This window comes from Pseudopipra pipra, chromosome 3 (genome assembly GCF_036250125.1).
Source record: "Pseudopipra pipra isolate bDixPip1 chromosome 3, bDixPip1.hap1, whole genome shotgun sequence".
Taxonomy (NCBI): Eukaryota; Metazoa; Chordata; class Aves; order Passeriformes; family Pipridae; genus Pseudopipra; species Pseudopipra pipra.
This window is the reverse complement of record NC_087551.1, coordinates 27,893,349-27,911,076: the sequence shown is the minus strand read 5'-3', so window position 1 is coordinate 27,911,076 and position 17,728 is coordinate 27,893,349. Positions and strand designations below refer to the sequence as shown.

Genomic DNA, 17,728 nt, shown 5'->3' with positions numbered 1-17,728 from the left:
TAAAAAGTTTAATACTTGAAAAAAAAAAGCTTATGGTTCAAACACACTTGCAGATCAAAGGTTGGTTATCTGTAGAGAAATAAGCAGATGTGACCGCTGCAGAGCCATCCAGGCGAGGTTATACAAACGTAGGCTAAATTAAGGGTATTTAATGCACTTGAATGTTCTATTTTGGATCAGATGTAGAGGTGATATTTAAGGCCCTCCTTGAATTTTATTTCTTAGAAGCTTTACGGTCCTGTTGCTAGAGATCAGTGCAGTAGGATCTTTTGTCTAGACTGTGCTTTCTGTAAGCAAGCCCAGCAAAGGGTCAGAAGGAGCAGAAATCCAGGATCAAGGCTATCAGGGGAATATTAATGCCTTTTGTTTGGGGAGGGGTTAGTGTGAAAAGATTATTATTTGGGTCATTTAGGGCCACAGCATTTAGAGCCACCAGTCATACTGCCAGGGCATACAATACTGTGGCAAGACAGGCATCTAGGAGCATCATCCCTATTGTAATCATCCCCATTCTAGCAAGAGAGAAAGTGGATTTTTGCCATGTATTTTAGCTAACATCAGAAGGGAACATGCCCCAGCTTCTCTCTGCAAGGCTTCCTTTGGTTTTTGGCAATGAACCAATGCCTTACCATTTCTGCCTTAGGTTTTGGGGTTGCTTTTAACATAGATAACTAAGACTGAGCCCAGGCATTGCAGAGACAGTGTCAAATGCTGGATTTATGCCTTTTCTTCCACAGTAAACATCAGTTTGTTATGGCTGCCACAGCAGCCTCCCTCTTGCCCATGTAAGCTCCCCATCTTAATTAAATCTCACAAATATTGGAACGATTTGTTCATTAAATGTAGAGACAGAAATGTAATTCGACTCCATGTTTGAAATGAGCCAGAAAATTAGATTTTTGTTTCCTTGGCAACAGTCACATTACCAGATTATTAACCTATAGTCACACCCCTAAAAAAAGCCTTCATTGATTGTTATGTTTTAAACATGGTCACTAGAATTTCAGAAAACACGTAAGAACTTCTTCAGAATCATTTCTGCTAGGCCCATCTTTCCATTTGGAAGTCAACAGCTACGAGAAGAGGGCTGTTATTCTCATCATGAACTGGAGAAAAGACAAGCACAGGCAGAGATTCTGCACTAGCAAGGAGGTGACCATTGACCAGTATTCTTCAGTGCCTATTTTGCAGTGTTCTGAATTGTAATCAGTATTCTCATGTGCCATTTTGACTATAGGCTCTACTGTCAGTTTTGTATACAGGTTTGTCAATAAAATAGAGCATGCTTAGTTGTTAACATGGGTTCCCAATTTCACAACCACAGTAAATGGCACCACTGTGAAACTACAACATCTGACAGGCCTTTTCCCTGCTAGTGTCAGGCTCCTGCCCTGATTCAAAAGAAAAAAACAGTAACCCTGTCTTTTCCACATCTGTGGACGTTCATCATAGAAAGCAGAAATAACTTCAAGAACACCACAGCAAGTTGAAACTCTTTAACATTCAATTCTTTTTTAAGCATGTATTTTACGTTTTACTTTTACTACTGAATATAGTTAAATCCTGCTGATGGTTGTTCATGTTTTTCTGGGGTGGAGATCAAAATCCTAAAAGAAGCTTCCCAACTGCAAATTACACTGGTCCCTGGAGTACAAAATCTGCATGCAAGGACACACAGGAGGATCTGTCAGTTGCTCTCAAATTCAGCTTTACTAAATCATATGTGGAGTGTATTACTGAATATGTTTCTTTAAAAGAAAATATCTAGTTTAAAGCCATAATTTGTTCCTACCACCAAAGAGCTGCCATCACTACACTCAACATTTTCTAAAAATCTCACATCTGGATTACAATAATAGAATACTGTCTGCACTGAATGCTGGAATGCAGAAAGCATTTCGCTGTCACCAGAAATTATGTTAGTCCATTAACCTTAAAATACCTCTTTAGTTAATCCATTTCAAATTACAGATGGACCTTTTATTCATAGTAAATATTAATCATTTTCTTAAAGCTGATCTTGGATCTGAACTCCTTTCCTGCTCCTGCATCTGTTTATGTGCCTTTTCATTTATACCCTGTCCCATCTGCACTGGGCAAGCTGTGGGTCCCTCCAGTGTAATTAAGAAGTTAACCTGAAGGCAAGTACAATGTGATTGGATACATCATGTACCATGGCTAAAGATGTATGTGGTATTCGCAACAGTGACTTCACTACATTTATGCTTTCTTAAATAATCAGAGAATTTGGCTGTACCCACCAGTCCTGCTGCTTGAAACCCGTCAGTGCTGTCAGGCTCTCCTTTCAACCTTGCCTGTAGCTCTGATCATTAGATTCATATTGATATTAATAGTGGCAGGTAGTTCTAACAAAGCCTTCCACCACATGCTTAGACTGATCCTGGGTCCTCCTGAGGGAGACCCTGCTTAAATGTTACCAACATCTAGTAGGCCATTTGTGCCTAAAGACTCCTTCTGCCCCCCAACAACCCCTCAGAGATAGCAATCAAACCTGTAAACTTTCTGTGATGTATTGGGCCTACATAACTGCTGGACTGGGTAGAAGAATTTGAAATACCAAATTGATTTAGACTTAATGTTAGAGAAGCCTGGAAAAATCTTATTGCTTCAACTATAATTTATTTCCTGAATCTAGTGTAAGGGAAATAAATGTGGTTTATTCTAAAATTAAATGCAATGGCAAAATTAATTATACTAGCCAGTCAAGTTAAATTGCAATTTGAGTGCATGTACACACCACGCTGTATGGCAGTTAGACTAATTAGACAATCTAATTGGAGGAGACACTGCATATATATTTAGGCATTAAAAATAAATTTAAAGAATTTAACTGGAATATTTTAAGAATGTGAATAAGGTGGGCAAGAAAGCCACTAAGGATCAAAATAATCAGTTATATGTCTCAAAAACTCCAGGCTATAATAGTGAAAAGGCATGTTCTCCAACATACTCTGAACTTTAAACAAAAATTGTTTGCTGTTTGCCGAAGCAGGTGAATACAGATAGAAAAATAGCTAAAAAAACGGGGATGTAATAAGTTTAAACAAAATTGGACACAAGTATGTTGACTTAACTAACATGATATGATATGATCCCTATAAAACATGACACTGCCGCAGGACTGTTCATCATTTACCTAGTATGCCTGTATAAACCCAGAAGAGCTGCCAATACCCAGTACACATGAAAAAGGAGATGACATGGAGAAAGTAATGACTTGACTTGGCTTCTCAACTACAAACTGGGCTTTTTGTTTTGTTTTTAAGAGTGGAGAATGGAAATTCATACAATGAAAATTCATATTTTTAAATTATCACGTCACCCTACTTTTGATATGCTGCAGGTATGTCTAGCCCCAGTTTTGATATTCTGCAGGTACATCTAGCATTGCCTTTATCTTACCTCCTTAAAATCTGTCCTTTAAGTCTCTTTTTCCATGTTACAGTACCTGATAATCTGCCTGAGATTTTCTCTTCCTTGTCCTTGAATACTGAATCACTGATTTTCATTGTATTTTGAATGTTGAAGTGGATTTGCTCTCACATGTTCAAAAACAGGTCTTGAGAAACTTTTTGTATGCAGACTGAAGAATGATATTGCAATTCTGCAGCATTATATTCTTCCTCATTTCAAGAGTTTGTTCAGACTAAAAGCTGAATGCATTTCAAGTCATACATTTGGTTCTGAACTAACACTTGTGCACAATTCCATGCATATCAGCTGAGAGACACATTTAAAACCACACAAACTATATTCCTAACTCTGCCACTGACACAATATGTAGTCCTGAGCAAATCATTATCTCTCTATTTGCATCTTCCCACCTGTAGAGGTTTGCTAGCTTCGTAATGCATTAGTCTTTGCAAAACGTTCCTTTGAGCTACACACCTTATGTGCAGTGGAATATTTTTTAAAAAATAAACTAAGAGAAAGTGGAGTATTATTATTTCTGAATAACCTTCTTGACACACAAAAAGCATTATTTCCTTATATTTATTAGAAAACTGAAGTGAGAAGTGCAGACATACAGGAATTCTGTCATACTAGAGACTCTGTAGCTCCACTGTTTCATGGTTATCATGCTCTTCCTGGCCCAAGTTGAAGTGATGGGGACAGAGACAGAGGTCCTTACTCCTCTGTCAGTAATGTGAGACCATAGGCCTTCTCATCTGGAATGGTACCAAGGTCTCTCTATCCAATTTGGAAAGATGAACGGCTATTAGACCTTTGCAATCAATACCTTCCCACATCTTGATCAAGACATTTGAGGAAATTCATACCTCTCGGATCTGTTGTCACAGGTAGTAAAGACAATGTTAAGCTGGATCTGTCTGTTTGATTTTTATTTCCTTGCTAATATGGGGGCTAGTGTCTTTAAGCAAATAGGAAAAAACAAGTTCTGCTATGTCAGTAACACTGAGGCAGGGGCCCAAGGTGTTTTAATCCACACTAGGTGTTTTGTACTCTGATGAAACAAAAGTAGTGAATCATTTTATGTGTTTTGCAGCTTAGGAATGAAATTTTAACAATGCACCTCCAGTTCTACTGACATATGCTTATAAACAAAAGCATAATCCTATTTCTTTTCTATTCCAAGAGGCATAAAGTCGATGGGAGAGAACAAAATAAAGCTTGCACCACTGGAAGAAAATCTGGAGCTCAAAAACTCTGGGTTTGTGATCTCTGTGTTAGCAACCATCTGTTGCTTTCACAGCGTACAACAGCAATCGTAAGAGGAGGTTCTCACTCCCAACCATCTGTTTTTAGAGGGGAAGCCAAAAATAGGCATCAGGCAGAGTTGCTAGAGGAATCCAACCTCTAGCAGCAAAGGGTAATCACTACTGCTGCTCAGAGGGGCTCAGTGAGGCAGAGTTTTGCAGAGCAAAATCCCAGCTAAAAGCCCAGGTTTTAACTGATTTCATAGTAGGGCTTGGTAATAACAGGCAGAAGTCCTCTCTCAATATCAATTGCCATACTTTAATTTTTGAAGTGCATTTCAAAGCTTCCTTCATTTTTCAGTTTCCCCTCCTGAAAATAAATTTCTGTTTCAGCAGGTCCCTGTAATATTCTGGGAAACTTTAGAAATGAACCATAATGACCGTTGCACATAACATGTACCCCAGGGACTTAGTAACAACAGTTACCTCTGGACACATCTCACCATCTCTCCCAAATTGTTTGGATATAAAGGCTGATCTGCATCTTTGCCATAAGCACCAGGCAAAGCCTCTGAAAGCAACTGCCTACTCCAAAAGCACACCAGGAAACGGACTTCACCCCGCTGAATCACCCTGTGGTTTCTGATTCTAGGAGATGCTCGGTGGGGGAGGAGAGAGAGGGAAGTGGCCTCTACTGCCCCATGCCAAGCACAAATTGCTTCCTTGGCTAAAAAGCACTCTCCATTTTTTTTTCAGTCTGGGCTGTATAACTGTAACCCTTTGCAAGGAAGGAGGGTGGAGCGTCCCCCAGGATGCTGGTTTCCTGGCACTGCAGCTCACAAGAAGGCACCACTAATGCAGGACCATTTGGCAGAAAGTTGCAATTTGGACTGACACAGCATTGCCATAAAATGTCGGCTTGTCCTGTCCTGCAACCCAAGCTCTGTTACACTGATCACTGCATTTCATTTTGTATCTGTGGCCACTGGCTTTTGAGCACGCAAAACGAGATGCAGTGATTATTTCCTGGCTGCAGGGGAAAAGTGCACTACAGACCCTCTGTCTCTTCTCAGGCTTTTGAGGATACAGCTTGCATTGTTAAAGAAAGCAGAATTGTCCTGTTGTGGCTTGCTCACACAGGTTTCCCAGGGAGTGCAAAAAGCTGCTGATTTGGGCCCAGCATCTATTTTTAATTTATAGAAAAGGCTTCAAGAATGCAGGGTAAGTGCTCTTCCATTGTATTCTAAAAATGTTAAAGTAAGCTGATCTAAATCCATTTCTGAATTCCTGTGAGGAGGACTGTTCAAAGGACATATGAATTATACATTGAAAAAGCCCAGGGTTTGTGAATTAGGATTTTTATTTTTTTTTACAAAACTTTCCTTCTGGCGTATTTGAGAACTGTGCAACTGCTTACATGTCTGAAAAGCTTTTCTGTATAGAGAGAAATAGCTGGAAGATGGAGCCTAGTAAGATGGATTTTAGAGCATCAGAGACAGGAAGGACAGAATATTTCTTTAATTATACACAAAATTGCCTTTAAGTGTTCAGATTTGATCCTAGTATGTATGTATGTAAGTAATGTATGATTCAATACTGTCCAAATCCTACATCTTGCCATGTGGTAATGCTAAACTATTTCCTAGATGGTCTAAACAGCACTCTCCCTCCCTCCTCTCCATCACCACAAGAACTTCAACTTGCTGGCTTCTTCATGGTTTTCTAGAAGTGGAAGTTCCTGCATTTTCTCCATAAGGCTTATTATTTTAGCATCTGTAACAACAGAACGTGGATTCAACTGACTGCAAGCAGTATTGGCAAGCACAGTTTCAGTTAAACACCTTCAGTTAAACCAGTTGCTCGTGGCAGAGTAACTGCCATGGACAGACCCTTTCACTCCTTGCCCATGAGAAATATCAACACTGCGGTGTGTTCCTGTGCCAGTTCCCTTCTCACTGGCAGTGAGTTTATGGACAGCACTCTTTCCACACAGGATTTCCATTTTCCCCAGGAAAGGAATTCACTCCGGTTGTGGTGACTGCAGCCATAAACAATCAGGATTTCCCATTCTTTCAGATACAGGCAGTCAAAGGAAAAAAATTCACCCTGACACAGGAGATGTGGTCAGATCATCTGCTGAACCTGCTCTTTGGAAAGATGGGCTCTTTCACTTTATTTTCAAAGAATATGTCCTGTTCTCCCAGGCAAAACTGCCTATAGATTGCAGTTGGTTTAATACAATTATCCATATCATATCAGACATGTCTTTTAATTACTACCTATATAAATCCTGATCAGACAAGAAACACTGATCAGTGAGGTATCCCATTCCCTTTCACTTTTTACAAATAAACCCCAAAAGCACATTCTTCAGTCCAGAGATGAGCAACAGCTTTGTAAGACAGAAGACTACAGCTTCACACTGACTCCTCCAGATTAATTCCACATCACACAGTTTCTCAGGAGAGTACCAGTGTCAGAGTACCAGTGCCATCATGTGCACATCGAATAAACACATCATGGTGAAAGAGTTTCTGGAATTACAGAAGTTGCTAAGACTCTTCTGTACCTCATTTTGTGTCAAGTCCCAATTTGTCAGGGCTAACAGCTTCCATTGAAGAACGTGGTAAAACACTTGATGATTTCACTGCAGCAGATGTTGAAAAACTGCCTACGGTTTTTCTTTCTCAAGTGAGGAATTTGTAAGTCATCTCACTGCCTGTGGCTGGGCTATCTGTTGGTCCTAACTAAAGTTGCATCCCAGGTCACACCTGGCATCACTCCCTTACTGACTCTGACATTGAATCCAAGTGGAACTCAGACCAACAAGGAACCAGCATTAAGTCCTACTGATTGTCTTTAAGCATTCACGACTACATCTAATTTAGAGCGCAACCTGCCTGAGGCACTCTCACTCTGTGTTTTATTCATCTGAAGCAATATACACACCTAGGATGCTGACAGATGTTCCTTTGCCCTGGAGAATAATGCTGCCACCTGCATTTTTATGCGCACACCAGCGAGTGCCAGCCATAGCAAAGAATTATTGCACACGTGCCACAGCACGGATGCAGCACAGAGCAGGATTAAAACAGACTGGGGACAGTAGCTGCTAACGTGTCAAATGACACAACCTCTCCAGAACTGCTGAAAGTCTCATGTAGCATTCAGCCACATTTTTCTTAACCCAGCTTATCTAGTCGCCAACCCAAACCAATAGACTGCTTATAAAACTACAGAACAGAGCAGTAAAAAGATACAGTTCCTGTCTGCCCTCTTTTTGCATTTTTTTCTCATTAAAGGAGGGGCAGTTTTGTTACAAATTTAACTGCTAATTTGGAGGTTTAAAAAAAGTCCTGAAGTCCTGAAAAGCCAGATTAGGTAAGGCCTGGTCTAGTGGGAGGTGTCCCTGCGGAGCTTGGAACTATATGACCTTTAAGGTCCATTGCAATCCCTTAACATTCTGTGATTCTGTCCCAAAGCATCCATTTTAGTGATGTTGGAGTTTATACTTCACAATAAAACTGCAGTATTTGGAGTCAGTGTGCTTTATATTATTTCTTAAAGCCCAGTTTCCTGGAGTCTTGTGAAGAAAAATCACATCCTTTTCACCTTTTAAATGAAAGATAAATTTCTAGTACCCCACAGATACAGAGAAAACTTGAATACATGAAGCCCAAAGGTTTAAAGAAAACCCACATGCAGCAAAGGGCAAAAACCATTATGATTTCCTAGGTTTTTTTAGGTAGCAGTGTCTGCAGATAGGAATAGCTGACTCATCATTTTGAATGCCTGGGACTGACAAAACCTTGGTATTGCTGGAGTGAGTTTTATGTCTGCTTTGTCCATGTGTTCTCAATAAAGGAACTGGAACAAAGCTTATTGAAATCAGCAATCAGGGTGCCTGCTAGCACAGAGCTCTGGATCACACCCTAACAGACTATAAACCCTTTCACACTGCAGGTCAGTGCTGTGGAGGCAGTATTCTAGTCAAAATATAAATTTAGTTTAAGATGTAGTTTGGAAGCTGAATCAGGAGTTAGGCTATGGATGAAAACTATGCATTTTTATACTTACTTACGAAAATATGAAGAGCTCTTTGCAAAAGAAACAGATTTCAATCAAGAAGTCTGACTGTGAACCTGACGAAAATTCCCAGGGTCTTATACATTCTTTATCAGAAAATCTCCATCAGCTCATGCCACCTTACCCAGTTGTCCCATTCCATCACTTCTGCCTCCTGCAGTACAGCTGTGGATTATATGATACTGAACTGACTGCAGGTGCACACTCCAACTTAAAATGAAGTCAGGAAGTAAGAGTAACATTGTGCTGGAAGAGCAATAACAATTGCTTGTGTTCAGTGTTGCCTTTTTAGCTGGTGATGTTTGGACAGCATCAAAACATGCCACACCTCAGAGGAATTATAAATGAGTACAAATTCAGGCAGAACTCTGCCACAAACTAAAGGATATCCACTGACTCTTAACCCAGGAAAAAGGGCTTTTTACTTGGCCACATAAGCAATGTTTAGCAAGAGTCTTTCTAGGTCAGTACGCTTCATAGAAATGTGCTTTTAACATATCAAAAACTGAAGTTTCAGAGAACCTCTCAAATTTGGTTTGCTTTGGGTTCTTTATTTTGGCCTGCCATTAATTTGCTGTCAATGTGGAAGAGATATTCTGGATCTACATTTTCAAATGCATCCCTTACCTTTGATTTTAACACAATTAGGCGTCGCTATTCAGAAAAGCTGTGGGTCTTTTGGCACTCTGCAAATTAAACATAAATGTCTTGAGTTTCCAACATCTATCCAGTGGATGCTTCTGGGAACTCAGAGCAACATCTCCCATCCTGCGACTCCCAATCTGGCGATAGCAGAACTTACCTATCCTTCTAGGAAAGCTGTGATGCTTTCAAAGCGTGAGTCACAGCTCACAAGGAGGCGTTTCAATGCAAGCTTCACACTGGGATTATTATTGTTGCAAGGCCATTTTTAAAAGCAAATCTGAAAGTACAAGTTCCCTTCCTTTTAAAGGGAAAATCTGTCTTTGCTTAAACCCTTGTCTAGAGAACTCTTGACAGATATTGTAAGCTCAGGTACTTTACCTCCTCTTACACTGAAAAACCTTAATTCCAAAGGGAGCATCTAGGCATGTTTTTATTTTATCTGCATACATCCAGTTGTTAAATCTACGTGGCTGGCAACATCCTGAGGCACAGAGCAGCTTCAGCGGAGGCTGAGCTATTCATAGGCCAGCACGCCAGCCGGGAGTGAGCTCATGAGCTCACAGCTTCCCAGCACCAGCTGCCAGCTCGGCTGGGACATGTAAAGGGAGCGAGGGAAAATGCATGTGGGAGGAGGGAGGCGCAAGGGGGAACAGAAAGGGGACAGGATCTTAATTGCTAATATCTCATGTCAGGATCTGCCGAAATCACGTTAGAGGTCTCGGTGTTTACAACTCTGCAGTAAAGGATGGCAGGCTTTGCATTGTGTGAGACTGCTTTGCTCCAGGCTGGCATTTGGCACTATGACTGCCTGGTAGGGGCAACTTCGAAGGAGCAGTGTGCTCTGAGAAGGAGCATTTCTATTTCACAACAGACTAGCCAAAATGATCAGCAGCTGCCTCTCAGTAGGATACCAGAGTGGTACCTGCTAGCCCAGGGCTACCTACCAAAGCCAAGACAAACAGCCAGCAAGGAATCTAAAGATTACTGCTATTTATTTATAGCAACTGCTGCAAGTTTGGTGACCATCCATTTAATAACTACACCTCACACATGGGCACATTCACAGTTATAACCATTTGTTTTTACACATCACCTTAATGCAGATCTTCCTAATATCTGAGTTAGCTTTACACACTTCAGCAGCCTGACCAACTTTAAAAAAAATTGCTTTTAACATCAGGGCTTCCATTACAAACAAAAAATCAGTGTACCTGAATTAAGATGGCTGTGGCTGCAACCAGACTGATCATCGGTACCTGAACTGAGAAGTACCAAGAAGTAGATTGTTGTACTCCTGTGCTTAGCGTGTTTTGTGGTACTATTTTGGTGACAGTTGAGAAGGCACTGAGAGCTTTGTTGTATCATAGAATCATAGAATCAGCTGGGTTGGAAGGGACCTTTGAAATCATCAAGTCCAACCCTTGATCCACTACCGCTGTGGTTACTAGACCATGGCACTAAGTGCCACATCCAGTCTCCTTTTAAAAATCTCCAGGGATGGAGAATCCACTACTTCCCTGGGCAGCCCATTCCAATGTCTGATCACCCTCTCTGTAAAGAAATTCTTTCTAATATCTAACCTAAACCTCCCCTGGCACAACTTGAGACCATGCCCTCTTGCCTTGACCACATATTAAGGCTTTTAAGGCAGAGATATAAAAGTGAAAAGGCAAGGAACACAGTTTACCTCAGCTTTGTCCAACCAGGCCACACTAGTATCACAATGGTAAGTGATGCTGAAGGATATAAATGTTATTATGAGGCACTGCACCATAGTAAGATTCCCCATACCCCTCTCTGCACTGCCCAGATGCTGGCCTGGTGCCAAACAAGCACCAAACAGCCATGCTATGCCTCAGCATCTCTCCTCCCACAGAAACAGGAGCAACACAGGCTCTGCTACTGCAGCCTCCCTATCCTCCCTCTAGGTCCCAACCATCCTTCACAGCAGCAGAACAAGACTTCCACCTGTATGCGGTCAGCACCTACTGGAGGAAAGGGACACCATGAATGAAAATTGACAGCAAAAGGGGCTGGCAGGAGGATGGACCCCAACTGCCATTTTAAACAACAGCCTTCAATATAGAGTGAAATCCTCAACAGGCAACTGCTGTGTGTCCTCCCACTTATCCCAATCATTTGGGACATGGGAAGGGGACACACACCACACCTCTTTGTTAGTGCTTACAGACATTTCTCCAAAAGTGTTAATATCATGAGAGCTGGCAGTATTACTGGTATTATGGAAGATCAAAATGATAATCAGTTGTCACCAGTTCAGAAGCACTCCAACGTGGTGATCTTAACAGACCCCTATGAAGCCATGATTCTCTTCCCAAGCTGATTATGCCACATAGCCCTGCTCAGTGAAGAGCAGTACTGAGACGCAGTCTCCCAGAGTAAGACAGGCAACTACAAAGGCATCCAAGCATCAGTATCACAAGCACCTCACATTTAAACTTCAGTGCACTGATGCAGATCTTCAATGCAGGTTGGTTCCACAGATCTCATCTTCCTGCAGAAACCAAGACCCACTCTTAAGCCCACACAGTGCAAGAAGAAGGCTAAAAGGAGCTGCTGGCTCCACCTCTAGAAGGAATTGCTGGAGGAATGGCACCAAATTCCCACATGCCTTCCTGACATGGGAAGCTGCCTCCACAGCTGCAAATCCAAACGGGCTCTGAGAGCCTCCATTGCTCAGCAGCTGTACTGGCTATTTTCTGCTGAACCAGGGCCTCAGTACTTTCAGCCAGAGAAGAGCTGCCTTGAATTCACACACACCCAAGGGCCTGTATATAAACTGAACGTTGTGAACCACTAGTGGCATTTTTCTCTGCTATGTATAACTAGGAAAAATGGGATTTTAATGGATTTATTCTCAACCTACTTTAAACTCACAAAGATATGAGGCCTTATGTCATCATTATAGTTACTACATGTGATCCTGTGTGTGTTATGAAGAAGCAAGCTAGAAATGAGTACTGGATGAACTCAAAAGCTTGCAACTCCTCTGCCAAAGCAAAGTCTGTCACAAGTTGCTAAATACATAACCACGCAAGTTAAAGAGACCCACACACCAATAAGTCAGTATTTCAGGGCGATGAGACTACTGTGTACCAGCTATGAACCAAAAGGTCTTTGCTCTGCTATGGACTTCATGCATGGATTTGGAGTAGGTCACTGTTTAAACCTTCATTTACCCCCTCACTCCTCTTCCCCCTGAATTGAGATCTGTAGACTGTACCTATACTCTGTCCAGAGCTAGGAGTATAAACATGCTGAAGATTGTGAAGTGCTTAGATAACACAGTGATCATGCACTGCCAAGTTTTGATAAAATTATACTATTGGGCTAGTATTCTACAGTAAAACAATTTGGGGGTGACAGAATTAGAAATAAAAGAACTGATGTATGCTGGCACAGAAATCCCAACTCTGGGCAGCAGGCATGTATGAGATACAGCATGCTGTTTCTCCACCACAGAGAAGGCATCATCAACTCATGTCTCTTCTGCTCTTTACTATATATGTTTAAGCTTTAAAGGAAGCTTTCTGCTATTACGCAAAATAAGACAGGCTTTCAGCCCACTCTCTGACAAAGCGGCCTTTAGCTGAATGAAGTTGCTGGACTGGAAGCCTCAGATGTCCACCAGTTCCCCAAACATGCTGAAGTGGGATGGGCATAGTGGTAAAGATTTTATTAGCACCACAGGTCTGACTAAAAGGGGAGTTTTGCCAAGACTAGATATATCTGTTAAGTAGCCTCATTAAAAGACCCTACATGAGCTGAGGCTCCTCTGAATCAGGCCAGCAAGATCTGTTCCTAAGTACCTCAAAAACTGCTCTGTAATTCAAACTGAAGAATCCAGCTTTTCAGAAACTGGAAAAAAAGCTTACCTCAACTTTTTACACTTCTGGATATACAACTTCACACTGACAAAATTTTTTTAGTGTAACAGGAATACCTTCACTTGCTGTTTGTTGTAAACTAGCCAGTTTACCCTCCTAACTTTTGAGGAGGCCAAGGGTCACCTGGGTTTGTACTCAGCACATTCACACAGAGTGGGATACCACAAAACCACCTTAGTTAAGGTTACACAGAGCTAACAACACACACTCCCATTAATAGCAACAAGCCCAGCACAAGCAGTTTGAGACAGCATCCCCAAATACACTATGCATATGTACAGTAGTGCTAGGGTCACTTTCACACTTTCCAATGCTCATTATTAAAAAAAAAAAAGAAAATTAGTTGCATATTAACCAAATGCTTTCTTTGAGCGCTAAATACTCATTTTGTAACCTACTTAAGCAACATTTTACAAGCCGTGTTTTGAACCAATTACTATTGAAAAACAGGACTATGACAGTAATAAGAAATGCATTTAGTGGGCATAAATTTGACTAGTTTGTGTTTATGTCAGTGAAATAACAACCATGAAGTCAGTCTTTGTGGGAAGAGTCTCACCCTTCAGGGTATCAGCTTTCTGGAAATGGGGCTGTTTCCTACAATCCTCATGGAATTAATTATATTACTGATTTCAGGCCTAACAAAGATATAAAAGACCATTCAAATGCTGATTCCCTTACCTAAGGCTATATGCAGATCTAACAAGGTACACTAATTCAGGCAGCAGTTGTTCAATTAAGTGTAGGAATAACATGGTTAAAAATTACCACTTCAGTCTATGCAAGTTCGGTGAGATTATCTTACTAGTTGCTCTTTACAACAAGGAAGCATGTCTGAAGTCATGTGAGACCAAAGCACATGCTCATGCTGCAAGAAGAAGTTTTAATATAAGGAATACAGAACTTTACAGAAACCCACGCAGCATTTCCATATATGCTCCACACCTCCTGGGGTCAGGCCCTTTGCAAACTGCTTCTAATAAGGCATCCCCAGAAAGCTGGAAGTACTCTAACCCCGGAGGAGACCATGCTCGGCCCGCAGCTGGTGCCGTGCAAGTTAAGCTAACAAAGAGGTGACTTGAATCATGGAGCCCTTTAGAAACCACTACACCAGTGATCCCTCCAAACATCCAGCATTTTATCCATCATTAAAGTTACTTAAGAGCCGTGCTGACATCACAGCATCTTTCACAACCGGCTGTAATCTTAAACAAATGAATCACTTGAATTGTCTGGGACAGCAAAAGAAACCCAGGTTATCTCAAAGGCAGTGGCTGAGATATTTTTTTCCACGTTATTATTTTCCACCTTTAGTTTAAACAACTCTTAGGAGCTATTTGAGCGCTGTAAAGCACAAACAAGGCAAGCTCCGGCAGCCTTGCTCTCTATCCGACCCGAGGCGGCTGAGGCAGCGTGTTCCCTGTGTGCTGAACGGGGCATATTTTCCCACCTGAAAGCCGGCGGAGGGTCGGCACCCCAGGGGGGAGAGGGGCTGCCCGGCCCGGAGCAATGTCCTGCAGGCGCAGGGCATCCCTCCGCCCCCGCCGGGCGATGCCGCGGCGCCCTGGCCCCAGCACCGCTAAAAATAAAGCCCGTCTCCGCCGGCCTGCCCTCAGGAATCGGGGTTGGATCGATGATTTTCTTTTAAATCTGGTTTTTATCAATCCCCCCCTCCCCCGACAACCCGGCTCCGAACCGCCCAGCTCGGACCGCAGCCCTGCGAATAACTTCAGGGCTGGCCGGGACCGCCGCCGGGCGGGGGGACGGGACCGGGGGGCCCGCGGGCAGCGCTCGGCACTCACCTGGCCGGCGGTGTCGTACAGCCCCAGCAGGTACTGCTTGCCCCCGACGGTGACGCTGACTGCGAGAAGGGAGAGACACAGCGCGTGAGGGGGGGCACCCCCGGCCGACCCTCTCCCATCCCCCGGCAGGGCCAGGCCAGGGGACGGAGTGAGCAGGGAGGAGGGAGAGGGGGCGGCAGCCGCGGCCCCCCGCCCGCTCACCTGCGTAGTGGTCGAACACGGTGGGCACGTACTCCTCGGGGAAGGCGTCGTTGGCGTAGCTCATCAGCAGGCACGTCTTGCCCACGGCGCCGTCCCCCACCACCACGCACTTCAGCATGACCGCCGCGCTGCCATGGGCCATGGCCGGAGCCCGCCCTCATGGCCCCGCGGGCGCGCCCCGCCGCGCCGGGCCCCTCGGCATCGCCGCCGCCGCCGCTCAGCGGGCGCCCCCGCCGGCCCCCGCCGGGCGCGGCCCCCCCGCCATCCGCCGCCGCGCTGGGCCCGGCGGGAGCCGCCTTCCCCCGGCCGCGCAGGGGCAGCGCCCGCCCGGGCGCGGGGCCGGGAGGGGGCGGGCGGCGGGGCTGCGGGGCTGGGGCCGCCGTGCGGGAGCGGCCGCTCGCCCCGGCCCCGCTGCCCGCACACGCATGCACAGAACACCCCGCGCTTCCCCGCCCCGAGAGGTACTCGGGAGCCGCGGGCACCCCCTGCCCCGCGCGGGCGGCGGGGGCGCGTTCGTTCTGCGCCGACACCCCCCCCAAACCATCGCCCTGCCCGTACAAAGGAAACTCCGGCCGCATCCTGTGGCATTAACCCCTAACTGAGCCGATAGGTATGGAAATAATCAACGGGATGTGAAAGGATTTTGTTCTGCGCTGAGTCTTCGGGTCTGAAATTCAGTAGTGGGAATGGGTTTAAGAACACCAAAGTGCGTGGTTTAAATAGTCTTGAGTGCACATTTGCTAAAGGACCAGGGGACAAGATCTAGAAAGAATAGGTACTGCAAGAAAAATGAGTGAAATCATGCTCCCACTAGTGTCAGTGGCAAAAGTCTCACTGTTCAGTGGGACTAGGTTGTCACCCTAGCAAGCTGTTTCAAACTTCACATTTTCAAATGATATGAAATACGTTTGCAGTCAGGCAGAAAGTAATTGCCTTTTCTAGTCTGTATTTTTTGCAGATTTATGCCATAAGCCCTATCCTGTTACAACAAAACCCACACAGAACAGTGCAACCCACGAGGAGACCTCTGTGTTGTAGAGTTTGTGTTTCTATTTGATCTGACATGCTTCATGGAGAAAATAAATGCAAATCCCACATTGCACAAAGCTTATCTGAATATTCAGTAAAACATATTTTCAAATCAGGACAAAATAGACAAGTTATTACTTTGCAAGTTTTTCGGCTTAGTGAATCAAGTTTTTGTGCCTTGAGACCACAGTGGGGGCAGGCAGGACATCCAAGACTCTGCTGCAATCTCTTCACAATTCATCCAGAGAGCATCAAACTCACAAGCAGACTGAGGCTGCCCCAGGAGGTATTTTTTCAGCCTTCGGAAAACGCCAGCTATAAAAGAAAGCTGGGTTTACCAAGACGTCAACCAGCAGCCAGCACAGGACTCAGTGCCCAGGTCTCCCAAACAACGTTTCCTAATAAGCAGGTATGTCCTGCATGAGCAGCTATTTCAGGATGGGTTTTGGCACCAGGCCCAGGAAAACTGCTTTACAGTGATCTACCTAGAGGTTCCCAGGTACCCACGAGAGACTTGAAATCATGCAGATATTCAGTGGCCCAGGTAACATCCACTTCCTTTTTGCTGTACTTGCCAATGTATACATTTGGGAGCACCCAACACTTGCATTCCTGGACAAAAGCACCCCAGGCTGCCGTCTGCGCAATCGATGGGAAGTACACTTCCTCCACTCTGCCGCTTGCTTAATTGCTAGTGTTGCTTCTCAAATCCTGTAATCATCATTTTGAACTTGCACAATCTCAGCCAAATGATTCTCATCCAGTCCTCCGTCTCGCTCAGACAATGGACGCCCAATTAGTCTGCACTAAATATTTAGAGAAAATGAAGATACAGAACTGGCAAACTGAAATGCTCACCTCGGCTCTCTCCGCACCAGCCTGGCTGGTTGCACAGCCAGGAGTTGCACATAGCAGCAGGAGTGGGACCTCGTAAAACCTAACAGGAGTCCCACAGCAATATGACTCTGTGGAATCACCCATGGGGGCGTAGGACTGTTGGTTTCATCCACAGAACGTGTACTGTGTTTTTCACCCTTTGCAGATGTCATTTTCCAGCCAGCACCAACAGCAGCGCAATAAGGAGGGTGCAACTACGAGGAGAATATACACACCAAAAGTTCCTGGAAATTGATTTATTCTCTTAAACTTTTCTGTCTTTCAGCAGCTTAGAGCCTCTCTTCGGTGTCAATTGACGTGGCTCAACTATATCAGCACAATGGATACCTTACCAGGAATCACATCCTTCTTTCAAATAGATTAACAATCTGTTCTGTGTAATATGCGTACATTTTTCAGCAATACAAATATAAAAAGTGTTAAAATAATTACCTACCTGTAACAAATATTTTAAGTATCTTTATTAAAGACATTCAATCTA

General features: G+C 43.8%; 1 protein-coding gene and 1 long non-coding RNA gene across 9 annotated transcripts in view; one reads left to right on the top strand and one right to left on the bottom strand.

Annotated features, from left to right (window-relative positions):
* RHOQ (ras homolog family member Q) overlaps window positions 1-16,040 on the bottom strand; it is a 27,354-nt gene extending 11,314 nt beyond the window's left edge. For 4 of the 7 annotated variants that reach the window (XR_010429016.1, XM_064648419.1, XM_064648420.1 and 1 more), the window contains exons 1-2: window positions 15,322-16,040; window positions 15,121-15,179 (exon numbers count right to left, since the gene is read on the bottom strand). Coding sequence is in view for 6 of the 7 variants with exons in the window: in XM_064648419.1 (XP_064504489.1) it covers window positions 15,121-15,179; window positions 15,322-15,899 (637 nt within the window). In the remaining variant the exon portion in view is untranslated. Of the gene's footprint in view, window positions 1-6,021; window positions 6,453-15,120; window positions 15,180-15,321 lie in introns of those variants that run through there. The other 3 variants (XM_064648423.1, XM_064648424.1, XM_064648421.1) reach the window with 2 other exon arrangements.
* On the top strand, window positions 10,845-17,728 carry LOC135411176 (uncharacterized). Of its 2 annotated transcripts, none has more exons than XR_010429033.1 (2): window positions 10,845-12,582; window positions 17,513-17,728. It is a non-coding gene; the product is annotated as an uncharacterized LOC135411176 (long non-coding RNA). The 2 variants fall into 2 exon arrangements; XR_010429032.1 differs by lacking the exon at window positions 10,845-12,582 and adding an exon at window positions 16,127-16,759.